Source organism: Petaurus breviceps, unplaced genomic scaffold, assembly GCF_028583685.1.
Source record: "Petaurus breviceps papuanus isolate PSGF00001 unplaced genomic scaffold, PetGlider_PUasm1.0 90808, whole genome shotgun sequence".
NCBI lineage: Eukaryota > Metazoa > Chordata > Mammalia > Diprotodontia > Petauridae > Petaurus > Petaurus breviceps.
The window spans coordinates 6916800-6937087 of NW_027187349.1; the positions used below are offsets into that span (position 1 = coordinate 6916800).

General features: G+C 36.5%; 1 protein-coding gene across 1 annotated transcript in view; it reads left to right on the forward strand.

Moving 5' to 3' along the window:
* Window positions 1–20288, forward strand: part of PACRG (parkin coregulated) — a 647482-nt gene that overhangs the window by 325876 nt on the left and 301318 nt on the right. The window contains exon 3 of the mRNA XM_069070397.1: window positions 9593–9764. Within this exon, the coding sequence (XP_068926498.1) occupies window positions 9593–9764 (172 nt within the window). The remainder of the gene's footprint in view (window positions 1–9592; window positions 9765–20288) is intronic.

The window sequence follows — 20288 nt, forward strand, 5'->3', positions numbered from 1 at the left end:
CTATCTATCTATCTATCTATCTATCTATCTATCTATCTATCTATCTATCTATCTATCTATCCGTCTATCCATCTATCATGCCAGGCATTATACTAAATGCTGGGGATAAAAATAAAGTTACTACCATCATGGAGTAAGTAGATCAGTATAACTGGATCCTGGATCTTATACTATATAGGTAGGAATAAAGTAAAGTAAAATTGGAAAGATAAGAAGAGGCCAGATTGTGAAGGGCCTTAAACACTGAACAGAGGATTTTATAATGAAAGCTTAAGGTTTCCATTTTTCTTTATCTGTAAAACAGGGGTTGTAGTATACATCTATACCTAGTTCACAAGGCTGTGGTGAAGATTAAATGAGATAATGCATTCAAAGTGTTTTTTAAACCTTAAAGCACTATATTAATCAGAGACAATATTATTATTAATAACCCTAAATACACCTTTTCTATACTGTCAACATTAATCTAGAAATGGATCCTTTTAAAAAGTTATTTAAAAGCACCATCATCCCAAAAATGGAAAAGCCACTGTTTTCTGTTTTCTTTACTAAATTTTTATTATTGAAGTCAAAGAAGCCTAGAAGGCTAGTAATTGTTTTACATAAATATATTTTAACCTGCATCAAAGTATATCACTGGAAAACATTGATATCTGCCAGATTGGCTTTCTTTCAACCTAGAAACTATTTGGATTCATTATTCTGTGTCCTTCAAAAATGTCTTCAGTTCTGCAGCTGCTTTTAACAGCATAACTGACAGCAGAACTAGCTGAAAGAAATTCTAGGAAATTTTGGCATACCATGGCACAATGAATCAAAATAAGGTCTTAAGGTCATATAGCAAAGGAATAAAATAGCAATATACATTTAAAAGGAAACAATCCAGAGACAAAAATAGCTAGTAACTATAGTTTGACATGGAAAACCACTTGTGAGGGCTTTAGCCTCCACCTAGGTCTCCTTCCTCCTCCCCACGAGTTGGCTGGAGGACCTTGTGAACTTCTAAGAGTCTGGAGGATTTGGGAACTTACTTTTTGAAAGCTTGCATTACTTATAGCTACCCATTTTTCTGTAACTCTTGCAAAGGCCTTTGGCCAAAAGCAGTAAAATTGTCTTGACCTGACATATATTATCTCAATTTTTCCTTATCGTAACAGTTGGGTTATAATAATATCATCACACTGAAGTTCCTGATGTTCAGAAACCTCTTAAATCACCAATGTGCTATTGCATTCTCAATAGCACCGATTCACTTATCAAATTAGAGAATTCCTTGATTCTCCAATATGTTATGGTTTTCACAGGCTCAAGAACCCCCTCCACTGGGGTAGATTACAGGACCCCTCTATGTCTTCTTATCCTGTGTGATTCGTCCATATCTTTATAACAATTTTTCAGAGATTCCATCCAATGTTTGCTACGGGAAGCTTCCCTCTACTTTTTAAACATCATTTCAGGTATCACAAAAACAAAAACAGCAATGACAAAAACAAACAAACAATAAAAACAACAAGCCTGTTATACATTCATTCACATATACATTCAACAAATATTTGATTTTCTATTATGTATAAGGCACTGTTGGGTGAATGGGCCAAAAGTCATACCTAGTAAGATCAATATATATGTAGATTAACTCTGAATTTAGAAATATGTGCTCTAAAAAAATTACTTTCCAAGTAGCCTTACCACTTCCAGGATGAATTTCATGTTTCTGTGAAGTGGAAAAAGAATGTAGAGATACATACTTGACCCTTGATAAAATTATAATACTCTTTCTGAGTAAGATAATGGCACTAGCTAGAGTGTTTTGAGTGTTTTCGCTTTCTCTTTGTTTTCCTCTTAAAGGCAAAATTACATAATCTAAAGAGCAAACTAAGGCCAGAAACTTCAAGTGGTAAAAAAGATACTAGGAGTGAACATCAGACTTCCCTTTGAACTTCCGTTCATATTTTCTATATGACTGAGGGTAAATTGGGATGATACTTTCTAGCTAAAAATGATTACCACTAAGCAACTTAAATATGTATTTGGGAATGAAGGAGTAGATTATTTTATAAAATAAACTTGGCTCAAGATTCTATCAAAAACTTTACCAAGACAGCTGCCTAAAGGTCAGTTGTAAGCAGAGCCAGAATTTATGCATGCTTAACCTTTATTATCTAAAAAATGCATGTTTCCACAGCAGCAGTCAATGAGTCTCCTGGCTGATACATGATAACTGAAGAGAGAAGACTCCTTAGAAATTCTCTTTGCATATCTCTATTCTCTTCTAGTGGTCACAAAATTAAAACAATTTCCTGAAACTATGTACTTGAGTATGTTCCAAAAATTGTGTTTATACTTATTCATCTATAATATGTCATCAAAGGAAAAATAAGCAGTAAAATATGTAATCAAATTTGTTTTCAAGTTTTCCCTTTCCTTTATCACTGTTATCTGCCTTTGAAAGTACCAATTCTGAAAATATGCCTCTAAGAGGCATAGTAAGAATAATTACTCATTGGGTAAATAGCATGACAGTCTGAAGTACATAGAGCTCACAGCTCAAGTGTATAGAGGACAGAGAAGAAATATTGAGAACTGAAAACAATGTCATAATCTCATAAATTGAGATGATGAAATACAGTACATTATTTGTGCCCTCGGCTACATATGGAATTAATGTAATAATATAGAATATGGAGACTATGGAATTAATTTCTACCAGTGCTTCAGTTTTGTGGCTATTCCTTCCATCAATACAAATCATAATCTTTTTATGCTTTAGTAGTTTGATTTCATAAATTCTTGAAGAAATTTTTTTTAATCATCACCTACTATCCACTTGTAGTTTTCTGGATCTAAAAGATTTTTCTTAGAATGAAAAAGAAAATCTAATTTTCCTACACATTTTACTTCCTACATTGAGTGGCAAATGCCTCTCTAAATGGGTGAATTTTTATGATAAATCAGTGCTGATGCTAGGAAAATTAAGAGAGCACACATACAAAATTTAACAAATGGGATTCATTGAAAAATATATTTACAGTTGACAGAAGCCTTAGAAAGGCTGGAAATGGGGAATACTGCAGGTTTTCAATTCTCCTACTAGAGATGAACATCTACTAGTTGTAAGATCAGTTTATGGGAATAGGAGAGGGCAGCAACAAAGATGACTTCCTCTGGTGACCTTTTTCACAGGAAAAATCCCATGTCTGACATGCATTACTAATATTTTCTGACTTTTTCTCAGAAAAAGGGGGTCTAGGACAGTTATTGGTTGTAAAGAAAGGAGTTGCTTGTTCCTGCTCCTAGTTCTACTCTTGGAAAGATTCAAAACTTGTAATTAGTTTAGAGAATTGAGGAATAAAGGCAGTCTGGTTTCCACAGGGTTGACTATAGGTTTGTTCCTCTTATTTTCATAGAATTAAGGGTCTTTTCTCATGTCTTTGGCTAGATTTGGAGGAACTTTTCCATAAACCAAGAGGTGTCTTCTCAACAGGTGGTCAATCCACATAAAAGATTTAACATAAAAACAAAGAACAAAGCTATTTTTTGCAGTTAAAGGTATAAATTAAAACTCAAGTTTTTTCATCTGAATTCTTCATTTAAATTTTAACTCTCCTGGACCATTTGTTAGATTCTAAGCCTTATTATAGGGATAGTAGACAGGTTAATATATTCACTCATGGTGTATAGCTTGCTCAGGAATGTCTAGTAGCTGTGGTTATAGGGCTCCTCAAGCCCTTTTTAAGGCTGCTCACCCACCTTTGGTGTATGTTCACATGTTACCCAATTCTCACCTGTGATTCCAAGAAGCTGTAGTGACCACATCCTGATAAACCATCTTGTCAGATGGGCCAAACCTGATTGAGAATGACCAACAGTCTTCAAACTCTTTGGCAAGTTATGGCGGATGCCAACCTAAGCATGTGAAGATTCCTCTTGGCACTCCCCAGCATGGGCAGAAGAGAACAACTGGTTCTAAAGGCCATGAAAGCAGCTGAAAAAAGCTATGTGGAGCATTTAGAGCTTAGTAAGACATTGAAGATACCAGCATCCTGGCTGTCCCCAGTTCTGACTTTTGTCCTGCCACTGGACTTTGATGGCTCTAGAAGAGAGAATGGGGCTTGTGAATTTTCATGACCTGACTCATTTAAATCAAATTGATGCACAAGTCCATATATCACTCATCATCCACTGTTTTATCTGCCACCTCAATATTGTGATGTCATTAGTCTTCTTTGAAAATGAAGGACAAAAAACAACAGGGCTGTAACTGATTGTAAAGAAAGGAGTTGCTTGTTTCTGCTCCTAGTTCTACACTTGGAGATAATTGAAACATTTAGTTAAGTGTAGAGGGTTAAGGAAAAAAGAGAGGAAACAATCTGTCTTTCCACATGGTTGACTTTAGGTTTGTTCACCCTGTTCTTATACAGTCAAGGACCTTTTCTCATGTCTTTGGCTGGATTCTGAGGAACTTTTCCAGAAGCCAATAGAGATCATCTAAATAGGTGGTCAATATACATAAAGGTTTTCACATAAAAGCAAAGAGCAAAGCTTTTTTTTGCAGTTAAAATTTGGTTTAAATTAAAACTGTTGTTGCTTCATTACCTGAATTTTTTATTTAAATCTTGACTCTCCTGAGCCAATTACTAGACTCTAAGGCTTATTATAGGGATAGTGGACAGGTTAATATTCTTTCATGAGGTTTTGGATCAGTACTTCAAACTTGGGAGTATGTTGGAATTATTATATGGGTCAAAAGGCAAGTATGGGGAGGAGGGACCTAGAATGGACACTAGCATAGGATGGCTTATTTTGATTGATTGTTGAATGAGAGACATTCTGGCCCTCTACTCAAGTGTTTCCAGTTTAGCAGGGTGTAATGGGAATGTACATTTTTAAGATCTTCCCTGCACCTAGGCTAAAGTGCACCTGGAGCCTGGGGTGGGAGGCTTGTTTTTCAGTAGATACTCAAAATGGGTTAACAAGCTTACTTTAATCAGTCAAACATATGTATCATTTACCTAGTTCAGGGGAAAAAGGTCAGCACCCCAAACTTCAGAATATACAGACAGAATTATCAAGACAGAGAAACAGATCAAGTAGACAGTTTCCAAACTGTCCAACCATTACATCCATACCAAATCAACATCTGGGCTTCAACATCTGGGTTTTTCAAAGCTGAGGGGGGCTCTCAACAACGGCTTCCCAAAATCCAGATCAAATCACAGAACACTTCTCAAAGTGAGCCCCCAAAACAAAGCTACACATCAGGGCTTATATAGCCTTCTCCTGGCTCAGAGAATGTAACAACCTTATTGACCCACTGGCCAATCAAAAAGTATCTACTGAAAAACAAGCCTCCCACCCCAGGCTCCAGGTGCACTTTAGCCTAGGTGCAGGGAAGATCTTCAAAATTTACATTCCCATTACACAGGGCCTGCCAGAGCTTATACTCTACTGTCACAACTGATCACCTCTGTGCTAACATGGAACCCGGAGTAGATTGTTAGTGCAGAGTTTTACATCGAATTACTTCTAAAATGAAGACAGATTAAATTTAAAATTAGCATGAAGGAGCATGATACTTTTATTTGAAAAAGCAACAAACAGGATCATTTATACATACAAAGTACAGAAAACAAGTGTTGTATATGACACCACTAATCTCCAGTTTTTTTTTATGTATTACTGTAATTCCAAAATTGTCTTGTCTGTGTCTTTCTGAACATTCTTCTGCCCTTTTCTGTGTATGTTTTAAGTGTTTCATTGACCCTTTATAAAACTAACTCAAGAAATTGAAATTAGAGAGGTAAAGTTGACAATCCAAAAGAATTTAGGAAATAAATAAATAAAAATAAATTATTGAATAAATTATTAATAAAATAAAATTTTATTCTCGGTTCATATTCTACTTCCCTTTAGAATGTTGTGTTTTTACAAAGTATCATTATTTACATTGACCGACTGACCATTATCATCACCTAGTGACCAATCTGCTTCTGACATGCCTTCTCCCTATACTTACATGGCTATACTTATCCTCAGGCATATTTTCATACCCCCAACATATTTTCAAAGCCTTCTCAGTTTGGGTAGGACTTCCCTAAGCTTACACTCTTTGAGAACCCACTGTCACTTCCACTTGTTAATGAGGCACAGCAGTACAACTCAGATTTATAATAATAACCATAATAATAGCATGTATATAGCACCTCAGAATTTGCGAAATGCTTCACAAATACCTCATTTCATCTCCCTGACACGTTGGGAGGAGGTAGGTGCTGTTATTATCCCCATTTTATGGAAGAAGAAAATGAGGCAGAGAGTAGTTCAGCAAATTGCCCAGGGTCACATATAGAGAGAGAGTGAGAGGCCAGGTTTGAACTCAGGTTTTTCTGATTCTAGAACTCTACCCACTGTGCTACCATGTAGTGTTTTATATTTTGCTAAACACTTTCCCCAGTTGTGAGAATGGGTAGCATCGGTATTTTTATCCTATTTTCAGTTGAGGAAATTAAAGCTCTGAGAGAGTTTGAAAAACTTGCCCATAATCACATCAGTAGACTGGCCTTGGATCTTGAATGAGAGTCTTCTAGGTCTAAATTCAGTGTCCTTTCCCCTACACCATGCCGTTTCTTTTGGATGATGCATCAATTAATACTAAGCTGTGATTCTTTGTAGACAGCTAGATGGCACAGTGCATTGAGTGTTGGGCTTGGAGTCAGAAAGAATGCAGTTCCAATCTTGCCTCAGACACTTACTACCAGTGTGAACCCAGGCCAGCCATTTAATTTCTCTGATTCTCAGTTTCCTCATATGTAAAATGGGGATATTAATAGCACCTACCTCCCAGGGTTGTTGTGAGGAACAAGTAAACTGACTCTGTAAAGCTTAAAGCACTATATGAATGCTAGCTATTATTGATATTTTTTAAAAAGTAATTACAAAATAATCCAAAATTTCTCATGAAAACCACCATTCAAAACCTTATTGTGCTATGTCTTAATATTAAATCAATTTTATAAAATTATAACAGATGTCTTACAATACGATAGGGGATGTATTCAGTGGTTATAGTTAATTGTAATTAGGTAGGCTCCCCCCCTTAAATGTTACTTTAACTGCAATACTTCATGGGGTTTTTGAAAGTGAAACTATTTTACTTGCTGTCATCAAGATAAGGTATTTTTAATGAAATGAAAATAAGTTGAATGTAAGTGATCTGTCCCTCCCTACTCCAATCAGTTTTCTATTCTTAAAGGACATCTCCTTACAGTGCCTAATTAGGTACTGTACCAATAATCACCAGGCAACAACCACCTGAAATGAAGGCAGAGTGCTTGGGAAGAAATGGAAAGCATTTATCAAACTTGTCCCACAGTACAACTCAAATCCTTTTTGGTGAAGGAAATATCCCATCATTATGCACTCATTAATGGCTACAGGGTCCTAAGAGTGACATTTTAAAAATATAGTTACTTTTTAAATGGAAGTTGTAAATAATAATTGAGGTAAAATGACCTGATAATTTCCACAATCCAAAAGGAGGGTGTCATCACCATCTGATTCACCTTTACTTGAATAGCTCAAGACCTCATGAGGGCCCAGATTCAGTAGATTATTTACACTCCTTTCCCCCCCACACACACACCCTTAGGATATCTTATTTGAAGGAGTATGAGTAGCTGGTAAAGTTGGTGTGCCTGGAGTGTGGTTTGTGTGGAAAGGGAGTTGTGAAAGGTGAGACATCCAGGAAGATAACTTGGGTCTGGATCAAAAGTGCCATTCATATGTTATCTGAGAAGTATTTAATAGAGATGGTTTTGGCAGATACCTTTATGCCATATTTTAGCAGGAAGAAAATGAAAGCAGACAGGCTGCCAAAAAGGAAATATCAGAAGCCCCAAAGAAATATGACCAGGGAGTCATTTTCTTGGCAGAGAAGGGGCCAAATGGAAGCCACAGACTTCGATAATGCATTAGGAAGAAAAGGTGGCTTCATATGGTACTCGATTGTGCATAAAAAATATGAAGAAAAGGAAATTCTGAGCCTTTTTTCAGAATTGTGAGACTTTCTCTAGAATAGAAGAAGCCAAATAAATAGATTGTGTAGAGATAAGGAAGGAAATAAGAAATTCTAGTTTCTTTATTTAATGCTTAAAAAAAAACAAAAAACCACCTTCAGGGTGGCTAGGTGGTGCAATGGGGTAGCTAGGTGGTTCAGCAAATGGAGCATCCACCCTGGAGTCAGGAGGACCTGAGTTCAAATGTGGCCTCAGATACTTAATACTTACTAGCTGTAACCCCAACTGCCCTGTGTTCCCCCCTCAAAAAAAAGCCAAAAAACCCCAACCACCTTCACATTATTCTGCCTAAATGAGCATAAATTTTACATTTGTTAATATAATGATTTTGGAGGATATTTCACAGACTCTAAATGTAGTACCAAACCTGAAAGACTGGTTCAGAATCCTTTCCACAACAAATTAACAACATAAGTAGAATTTTATTTTTCATTCTTATTTTTCTATTATTTATTTTTCTTTATATTATTCTATTTGCTAAACTGCCTCATATTCAACTAAGATTAGCTTTTGTCACAGAATCATAGAAATTTAGAACTAGAAGAAATCTTAGAGATCATTTACTTCATTTCTTTTATATGATAGAAGAGGAAACTGAAGCCTATAAGGAGTTAAGTGACTCATCCAAGGTCACAGTGTCAAGGCCAGGACTAGAATACTAGTCTCTTGATGCCTAGCTCTTTCTATTACTCTGAATAAGCTGTTGTGTAAGGTAGAACATCACATAATCTCAGATCTAGTCCCTTGCTTTGAACTGTTAAGACCTACACGTACAAGTGTTCTGGCGTCTTCCCAACTGCTCCTGGGGAATAGCTGCCTCACTTCCCTGACCATCTAATGAGGAAGCATAAGCATGCTCCATTGCCAATTTCAACAACCCTCATTTGACAAAGAATGGCCTCTAGGGTAAGAAGTATTTTTTGGAAAATGATGAGTAAGAAGAAATATGACGCAGAAGGCATTGGACAACGAATTGAGGAGAAAGTTGCTATCACTTTTCAGTCTGTCATTACTTTAGGAGTTTGAATTTTGCTTGAGATAAAATAAAGACTGTCTCCATGTTTCACCTAAGTCAACATTGTGCCCTCTATTGTGTCATTTTTAAAAATCAGATGCTAGTTTTCTCCCAATTTCTTTTATTCATTTTTACTATTGCAGTTAATTTTTCTAGTTTCCAAACTTCTCTACTTCTCAAAGAATTTTGACAGGTGCAATTTCGTACCAAATAGTAAAGTGTAAACAGAAATTTCATAAAAGTATTAGGTGTCCAAAGGAATCTCCAAACAGATTATTTCAAAGTATATACTTTGAGATTAAAGGTTAGTGATAGAAACTCATTGCTAATAGAATCATATGCTATATCTTATATGTCGTTTATACTTAGTTCTTAAAATCTTAATAAAGTGTTTTTTGTCTCTTACTCCTTCCAGGTAAATAAAAACTTTTCATTAGTTTTATTTTCCTGGTAGCCTTTGATTGCTATTTTTACATTTTATTTCTTGTACTTCTGTTTTCAGGTAGAGATCGAAAAGCTGGATTACCATCACTATTTGCCTCTGTTTTTTGATGGGCTTTGTGAGATGACATTTCCCTATGAGTTTTTTGCTCGACAAGGAATCCATGACATGCTGGAACATGGGGGAAACAAGATACTTCCTGTCATTCCACAGCTCATTATTCCAATAAAAAGTAAGTGAACAGGTGAAAAAAGAATCACTGGATTTATATGGTGTTGGTTTTTGACAACTTGCTAATTAAGCAATAAAACATGACAGACTGAGCACATCCTCGGGTTTCATGTAACCTTCAGTAAATTGGTATGATAGCAGGCTAGATTTCCAGAACCCACATTATCTGTACTGCATTGTGGTTTGTCTGGAATTACTCTTATTATATTAAAGAAAGACCTCTGATATAATATGAAGGAAAAAGCTAATTTATATTTTATAGAGTTTGTATATTTATTATCTTTTCCCTCTACTATCATAAGACTTCTATTATGAGAAAAATAAAGGATTTAAAATTTAAGATGTACCTTTGAAAATGAATACTGAGTGTGTATGCGTGTACCTTTGAAAATGAGTATTGAATGTATATGTGTGTGTGTGTGAAAGAGAGAGAGAGTGAAATGCTGCCATTTCTTGGTATCTATGACTTCCATCTACCAGTAAGTAAAGATTTCAGACTTTAAGTTTTTTTTTTAAGTTTTAGCATATTTTATATGGTGGAGTACATATTTTTTAAAGCTTTGACTTGTGGAGGGAGAACGAATATTATTATTTTTAAAAAACCTAAAAATTTTTCATCATGATATAGATTTTTTTAACCTTGTGAATAAAGTAACATCAGAATTCTCAATTATCCATGATCCCACTGATGCTGCAATACAATGAATTCCATTTTGAAACTTGCTACCTTGTCTCTGGATTCTCTACAAGAGAATTATTGCTGACCAGTCAGCCATCCTATGGACCACTCCCATATCCCCAGTGAGACAGAGAATAAAACCAAGGAAAAGAAGATTGCTACTGGGTGTGAAAGAGTAATATGGAAGAAAAATGGCTCTTTAAGTCGAACCTTATTAAAAAGCAGTTTTCACTCCCCCACATGTATCAGCTAAGTGAGGGGCTGCTGTTCTCTAAAAGACTTCTATAAGGATATATAGTACTGAACTATATTAAAACCTTTTTCAGGAGTGATTTATCCTCCTTTCTAACAGGTCACAATTTTTGAACAGGTTAAATTCAAGTTGAAAAGCTACATTTCTTAAAGAGCATACACATACTTCTGTTGAGTGTTTTATTGATAAACAAAAGGGTACCAGAACATTCTCCCCACTGACTGACAATATATTTCCCAGCCTTTTCTTCTTGTGCCTATCAAAAAAGAAAAGGTGTCGTATATGAAATATTGAGAGATTTCAACTCTGTGTTCCCCAGCTAAGTTAGTCGAGTAACTTCACAGCTTCTTCTCTCGGTTTTATGTCTTAGTTCAAAGAGTTCATGAGTGAAGATAGGAAGTAATATAGAGACTAAATAATGTATTGTTTGGGATGTCTGCAATTAAAATGACCTGAATTTAAATGACACTATTGCAGTTAAATAAGTCAATGATAAATGACCTTTTATTCATATATGTTTTATCTCTATGTTAAAAAAAATAACTGTGGGAAATAGGAAGTGATTTCATACAGATAGAGTCTTTCAACAAATATTAACTAAGGGCCTAGTAAGTTCAATGAATTATGCTAGATTCTGGGGCAGATATAAAAATAAGTAAGATTTAGTTTCTGCCTTCAAGGAGTTTCTAATCCAATAAATTTGAGGGCAAGAACCAATATAATGATGATGATCATAACTGGCATCTATATGCCACTTTAAAGTTTACAAATATCTCATTTAATCTTGCAAACCACCCTCGAGGGAGATACTATAATATTAGCTCATATGCATATATTACTTTTTTGAAAATCTAACCCTGATTATTTCACTGGGGTAAAGAACTCTCTGTTGATGATATGCTTTCTACCATTGCAGATCACCAATTGCTCTGCAATTTCGAGGGTTGCCTACCACTGAGAGATAATGTGTCTGCCCCAGGGTCACATGGCCAGTACATGTCAAAGCTGGAAATTCAGCCCAAGTGTTCTGAAAGGCTTATACTTGTTTTATCTGCATGCTTTTTAAAATTTAAATAATGGTGAGAATTAGGGAGGAAGTGATTGCATCCAACAGTATTCATTTGATAAACATTAAGTGCCAACTATATTCACTGCATGCCATCTCCCTGTCATAAAAGTCCACTCTAAATTTGTGAAACATTTTCTTCACAATAACCCTATGAGGTAACTGGCACAATAATAATTATTTCCATTTTACAATTGAAGAAAACGAAATTCAGAGAGAGAGTTTCACCTCCATGTTAGAGATCCTTTGATGACCAATGAAAATAATAGAAAAAGTGTAGAAATATGGCTTGCCAAAGAAAATTGACCACACATATGTTTTGTTAAATTTTGGCTTGGGAAGCATTATAAAGGTGTCTGTGGGTATCACATGTGACTATGTAGGTCTCTAGTAATACGTATTAATGCTTCGCTTAATTGTGGAATTCTTGTCCTGTTTATAGACACACAGATACATGGAAAATGTTAGTAATCTCTCTTAGGTAAGTATCCTTCCAACCACGAAAAGAGTGAATATGATTCTAGCACAGTATGAGTAGCATTACATGTATAAGTAACATCTGCCAGGTAGAATGCTAGGATGTGGCTAATTGATTTAGAAATACATTGAAGCAGAAGAGTGGCATAAAAGAGAACAGCTATGGTGCTCTTCTAGTTCTAAAGCATAGGCTTGGTATAACTGACCCTTTTGACACAAAACTTAATGCTATCATCACATTCTTTATGGTAAACATAAAATTCATCCATAGAAAAGCACTCCATCCTAATTAACTGTGAACAACATAGCTCTGCTAGGTTTAAGTGAGCATTGTCCCAACCCTATTCCTTCACCTCTTCTCAAAGGATACAAGATGGAAATATGTAATGCAGGGAAGGTCTGTGAATATGGATTCTAGCTGTATGATCAGCAGGTCTGGAAGACCTTTATAAATACACACACATATTGAGAAGAATATATTTGTTTTACCTACAATTTTTGGTGGTATCGTTGACCACCCAATTTATATCTTCATGTATCTGTGTATCTGAAAGTCTTAGTGCAGTTTGAAGCCATAAACAAAAGTATTTAAAGCTTAAAACTGCCCTAAAACTTTTGAGAAAACATTTATGTGAGATATCATACTTAGTGTATGTGTATATGTGAATATTTATACACATATGTGTCCATACATGCCCTACAAAGTTATATGTGTCAATGCATGTACTGTGCACACATATGTGTGCCTGTACATGTACTGTACACAAACATGTGTCTGTGTATTACTATGCACATATGTGTCTATGCATGTACACATACCTACATACATATCTAGACTTACCAAAATAATTAGATACAACTGCATGGTCAGGCCAACTAAATTAGGGTGATAAATGATTCATTGCTTTTGATGGTTCATTTTTAAAATGATTGACAATATTATACTGACCACACCAGAGCTATTTAAAGAGCTTCTTAACTCTTCTTCATGCCTAAGGTTCCTCTTTCCTGCAGTCCATACCCCACACCATTACCTGGTATGTCATTAAGACAAAGACAAAGGTCAAAGTTAATGATACTTTTAAATAGATATACATATTTACATATGTTTGTGTTATATATATATATATCATATATATTACATGTGGTGAAATGTTTTGTGTATAATTATTGAATGATTTGATACTTTGCATTTTCAGTTTACTTATTCTATGTCAAAATAAGTCAGGTATTTAAAAAAAAAAAAGAAGCCAACTCAAGGCCATTCACTGGTTTCAGCTTCAGAAGTTAAATCACCTGGGAGCAATGGCTTCACCAAAGGTTCCTAGAGCAGTCAGAGGAGTAGAAACACTCAGGACAGGAATCTCGTTAAAGGTTCATTCTCAAGATCTCACAAGTAAAAGCTGCTATAGGAAAAATTAAAGAACAGTGGAAGGAAGAGTTTACTGTAAAAGATGTAGTTACAGTCTGACTTTTCTAAAATCCTAAGGGAAAAACTGATCAGGGACTCTTCTGACCCTATGGTTTTCAACAGAGTGAGCAGAAAGGTTCTGTTAACTTGGAATTACCAAGGGACCTTGACTGTTTAAAAGGAAGAAGAAAAGGGCTTTTTTTGAAAAGAGAGAGAATCACAGAAGCTAAAATTTGGAAGGGTTGAAAGAGATGATCTCATACCTGAGAAGGAACCCCTCTTACATTCTTGACAAGTGGTCATCTGGCATTCTCTTAAAAACCTCCTGTTTGTGGGAAGTCACTGGTTTAAGGTAGCCCATTTCACTTTTGGACTGATTATTAGGAAAAAATTTTTGGTACTTCTAGTCTTTACTTTTCAGCAATTTCCATACATTCATTGTTTCTAGTTGTGTCTTCTGGGGCCAGACAAAATACCCATGTTTTCCCAATAATAAGACACTGTCTTATTATTTTTTTTGGACAGAAAAGCACCAGAGGGCTTATTTTCAGGGAAGGGCTTGTTTTAATGAACATTGACAGCAATTTTAATAAACAGGTAAATGTGAACAAAAAAATGTACCTTTATTCAATAAGCAAATCACTGGGGAAGAACAGGATGACGCGCTCACTGCTGCAGCTCTGATTGGATGCAGCTCAGAGCGCGGTGTGCGTTTCACCCGGGGGGAGGGGAGGACGGTGCATACAGAGGGTACCGTAATGTAGCATGTAGCGCAGGGGATCACCTTCACTACAGTAGCAATCTCAATAGGGCTTATTTTCGGGGGAGGGCTTATTTTAGAGGAATCTTACACAGTAAGGGGAGGGCTTATTTTCGGGATAGGTCTTATTATCGGGGAAACACGGTAAGTGTAATCCCTTTTCCATCCATTCAAACCATCCAGATGCTTGAAGATAATTATTATGTCCCCATAAGTCTAAAAAAAGCTAGACATCCCTATTTATTAGAAAAGGTACTATGTTGTTAATAGTTTCTTTGGTCTATGTTTTGATATAGTTTGATTCATTTATTTATCTGAAATTTTGAATTAGCTGTCTTTTACAAAATAAATATTAACTTTTCTTTCACCTAAAAAAGGTCTGATGTGGCAAATTATCTTAGTTACCAGACCTGAAAGCCAAGCTAGGGTCTGTTTCTGGCTGTGCTGCCCTAACAAGCAAAGCTGATTAATGTACCACTAGTAGAAATGAAATAAGGAAAGGCAAAGTCAGGGAAAGTAGCTAAACATCTTTTTAGGATTTATTCCAACTTGCAACAGTGACAGAAATGCCATGTTGTACATACTCTGCAATAAAGTGTGTCCTCTTAGGTATTAACTGCAGAGGTGCTGAGGATATGCTTGCATTGCATGCATAAAGTGTGCTCAAAATAAATAGCTGATATTTATATAGAGCTCTAAATTTTGCAGAGCACCCTATGTGCATTATCTGATTTGTTCCTCCCAATTTCCCCATGAGGTCCTTACTGTGAGTATTGCTACCCCCACTTGAACGGGTTTTTTTGTTTTGCATTTTGTTTTTTGCTCTAAATCCCACGATCCTACTAGATCCCAGTGATCTCTTCCTTCTATGATCACCTATTACATTTAACTGCTGTTATCATACAGTTAAGTACTTTGATATTTAGTAACTTTATGTTGATCTTTCACAAATGAGATTGCTGCCTTCTGGGCAGGTTTCATCCATTACAAGGAATATAGGACTGGAACAAATTAGACTCAGTAAATAAATACCCCTTGAGTTCAGGTGCTATAGCATTCCCCCACCTCTCTCAGGCGTGAGTGGCTGCTAGTTCCACTAGTAGAAATAGAGCATTAAATAACCCCAAACTATGGAACCAGATTCTAAGAACTCACTTCTTAGGAAAGATGGCCATCTGTAATCCTACAGTTAAGCCATAAGGAAGGTAGACTATTCTTAGGGTCAATAATGCCCCAACTTCTCTAGTAACTCTAGAGAGTATGGTTATATTCTCTCCCCCCAGTAATTAGTTGTTGCATTTTTATATTTATTATAGAGGACATGGTGTATTTAAATGCCCTTTCTCACTCATTTTGTTCCTTTGGCCCTCTTTCTCTATCACTGCTGTTTTCCTGTTAGGCTCTTTTTGTTTTAATTATTTTGTAGATGGTTGTTGCTTAAAAGTTCAAGATCTTTGTAAAGAAGATACTGCATATAACATTAGTATGCAAGTTGCAGCATGGTAACTATCCATTCAGTTTTATTGTCGTCTTCTTGACTGGTATCTGTATTTTACTCTAGAATATAAAAGCATTATTCAGTAAAATATGGGAAGCTAGGTTGAACAGTGGATAGAATGCTGGGCCTGATCAAGAAAATTCATCGCCCTGAGATCAAATCTAGCCTCAGACACTTACTAGCTGTGTGACCCTGAACAAGTCACTCAACCATTTGCCTCAGTTTCCTTATCTGCAAAAATGAACTAGAGAAAGAACTGACAAACTAAACCAGTATCTTTGTCAAGTCAAACATGACTGAAAATGACTCAACAACAATAATTCAGTAAAATATTGTGTGTATTTATTTTATAAACAAAGACATAGATTTGAAGGCAAGATAGTGTTAGTAGAAAGAATATCCTATTTAGAGTTATAAAAACTGGGTTCAAATCCTGACCCTAGTATTTACTCTCTCACCTAGATAAGTTACTTAAGTTCTCTTTGCCCCAGCATGCAGCCTTCTCATCTTGAAGGTGTTGCCACACTGTGTACCTCTCTTCTAATTGGTGAGATCCTGGCCCGGATCACCTTTTCTCTCAGCTCCGTGCCCCCCTCTGTTCTTTTCCACCTCCCTGACAACAGCCTTGTGTCCGATAGGTTATCTTCCCATTTCCAGCTCTACTTTATCTTTTGTTACATCCCAGTAGAGTGTAATGCTTACAGATAGGGATTTCCTTTTTTGCTGGTATTTGTATTCTCAGCATTTAGCATAGTACCTGGCATCGAGCAAGTGCTTAATAAATGCTTTATCAATTTCCTTATATATAAAAGGAGGGAGTTGGATTTGATAACTGCGAAGGCCCTTTCTAGTTCTAAATCTGTTATCCCATTTGTGTGTGTATTCACATGCACACACATACACACATGTATTTATATGTGTGTGTATGGTATAGCATATGCGGATTTATCTACCTGGTTATTATTCTTGCCCATTAAAGATTACATTTTACCTTGTAGACTAGTTTCCTGCTTGATAGTTTGTTATAGTACTTATTCCTTAAGATCAGGGGAATGGAATGAAGTGCAGTGAATAAATGAAAGCCCTGAGATTTAAAAAAAAAAGTGGGATAAAATCCCACCAATATAAAATCAGAGATAATAAGCTTGATGTGGACATAGATAATAGACATGAGAAAGCTAAAGTGGGCCTGAGAGAATGAAATGAGGCACATAGTAGCCTCAGAATTAACAGATAGGGAAGCATATATTAATGACTTTAGCAGAACTAGATGAGGGAGGAATGCATCCAGCAACAACTGGGAGTAAGCAAGGAAGATGAAATAAATATAGAAAATTAGCATGATAAATAGGAAGGCTGTTAGGTTGGTGAAACTTGGAGGCATGGAGTAGATGTCCTAAAAGCAAAACATCTAAGAAATTGATAATTCCATTATAGAACAGAAATATTTCAATACTTGGAAGCTCTGAAGTTCATTGTTGTGGGTAGCTCCTCCATCAACAAAGATCTCAACCTTCGTGCCTCCCTAGATTGCCTTCGGGAGTTACTGTGATCAAAATGTTCATCACGCTTCAAATTAAGAATGAGCGTCTCAATTTATAGCTAGACTTGTATTCAGGTAATAACCAGAGTTCATTTCTAAGCCCAGTATAAAAATGTTTAGAAACCTTGAAAGAGGTCTAACAATATCTAAATATACTAAGACTTCTTTCTAATGTTGTTCTCAGGATTCGTGATGTATGATTCATTTTAAATATTCTAAATAAGGCAAATATACATATTATTAGGTGAACATACCTTGTAATGTGATCTTCTCAGCCAGTGTGTATTGGAGAGAGTGCTGTACTTAAAAGCAAGGGACATGTATTTTATTCTTGGCCTTGACACTTCCCAGCTGGGTGACCTTTGACAGATCACTTAAATTCTCTGTGCTTCAGTTTGGAAAAGATAATACTTTACTACCTTTCCTATAGTACGGTTGCTATTAGGAAGGCTCTCTGTAAACCTAATGGTGCTAATAAATATGAACATTTATCATCATCAACAGTCTTGGATGCCCTATAATAAAATGTTCCGTCAGTGTTCCCTGATTACAAAGTACCCTCTCTTTTCTCAGGTGATGCTTAGAAAAGAGGTCAGAAATGGCTGCAAGAAAAATGAGAAATAAATGTCAGATTGTTGCAGGAAGAGGCAAAACCATACAGGCCAACATTAAAGTAAAAAAAACCTTAGAAGTCATTTAATCCAATTTCCCATATAATCTCTACTTTGATATTTTGAAATATCAAAATACTTACATTTATGCCATCTCTCCTATAGAAGGTAAGCTCCTTGAGGGCAGGCACTGTTTCATTTTTGTCTTTGTATTCACAGTGACAGGTACATAGGAGGCTCTTTGTAGATACTTGTTGGTTGATTAGTTGATTAATTCAGCCCACTCCTCCCAACTCTTACAGACTTCCCTATTCTTGTTTGATCATACTCCTTTCCTTTTAAGTCATTTGGTCATCAATCCTATCTCTGAACACTTTCCCATACACTTCCAAAATTTTTCATTGCTGGAAAATCTTCTCCATCCTTAAGAGCTTTTCCCTCATTCCTTCCTCATACCTTCCTCTCATGCTATCATCCCATGTCTCCTCCCTCTTACTGCCAAGGCATCTATATTCACAACTTCCACTTCCTTACAAGCGACTCACCCAGCCGACTTTTCTCTCAGATGTTACCAATGATCGCTTTCTTGTCAAATCTAGTGGCGTTTATTTTAGTCTTCACCTTCCTTGATTTCTTGGTAGCTTTTGACACAACCAACAATAGTCTCCTCTCCTCCTACTCTTTTCTTCCCCTGGCTTCTCTGACATTGTTCTGTCATGCTTCTCCCCCTACCTCACTGACCCTACCTTCTCATTCGCTTTTTCTGGCTCATCCACATTGTGACCCTTCACTATGGTTGTTCCCAGGGCTCTGTCCCAGACCCTCTTTTATTCTCTAACTGCTCTTATAACTTGGTGACATTATCTGTCACCATGGGCTTAGTTAACATTTTTATAAAGATGACTTGCAGATCTGCATATCCCTCCCTAGTCTTCTGAAATTTAGTCACATGTCAATAACTTCCTGTTGGATGTTTCAAACTATGTCCCACATGTCCCATGGTCACCCCAACTCAACATGTACAAAATTAAACTCATCTTTTCCTGCAAATTCAATCCTCTTCTGAACTTCCCTCTTTCTAATGTAATAACATCCTTCTAGTCACCCAGGTTCATAACCTCTCAGTACCCTCAATTCCTCATTCTCATCTCACATGTCTTATCAGTTGCCAATTCTTATCATTTCTACCTCCTCAAAATGTTATCTGTCCCCTTCCCTCCACTTAGATGGCCACAAACCTATTTTAGGCCCTCATCACCTCTATGCTATTATAAGAGTTTCCTATTTGCCCCAAGTCTTTTCTTCCCTTCAGTTCATCCTAGCATATACAGCCATTAAAGTAATTTGGCTTTCAGCACACTCCAGTGGTTCACTGTTGCCTCCCAACTCAAATACGCAGTGTCCCGAAAGTCTTAGGTCAGTTTAAGCTACTCTGTTTGACTTTTAAATCCTTCGGAACCTGGCCTATTTCCAACTTTATTACACCTTAGTCCCCTTCTTGCATGCTATAGTACAGCCAAACTGGTCGTCTTTCTTTTCCCATATGCTTTTTCTCCTATCTCTCTTTCCTTCTCTCTATCCCTTTGCATTGACTGTCCCCATAACTCCCTCTTCACCATCTCTTAGGATCTTTTATTTCCTTCAGAGCTTTGCTCAAACATTACCCTCTACACAATACCTTTGTTGATCAACCGAGCTACAAGTACCTTCCTCCTCCTCCAATTTACCTTGCATTTATCTTGAATTTATTTTGTGCATACTTATATTTATCCCATCTCTCCTATAGAAGGTAAGCTCCTTGAGGGCAGGCACTGTTTCATTTTTGTCTGTGTATTCACAGTGACAGGTACAAGGAGGCCTTGGTAGGTACTTGTTGGTTGATCAGTTGATGAATTCAGCCCACTCTTCCCACAGCCTTCTCTATTCTTGTTGATTATACTGCTTTCCTTTTAGTCATTTGGTCATCACTCCCGGTTTGTAAGCTTTCAGTCATTCTTCCTCCCCCCACCCCTTGCCACCTGTGCACATACTTCTGGCAACTTCTCTTTTTTTCTGCTCCGGCCAGCATGGCCCTGGTGACTCCTCCTGCCATCTGCTTCATTTGTGCCAAATGAACTACTCCTCTTTCTGCTGGGCCTGCATGATGTGAAGCTCCTGCTGCCCGCAGCAACTATGTTAGCTTCTGGTAAATGCCAGTGCACATGGAGCCTAACAGCCCCTGCCCATC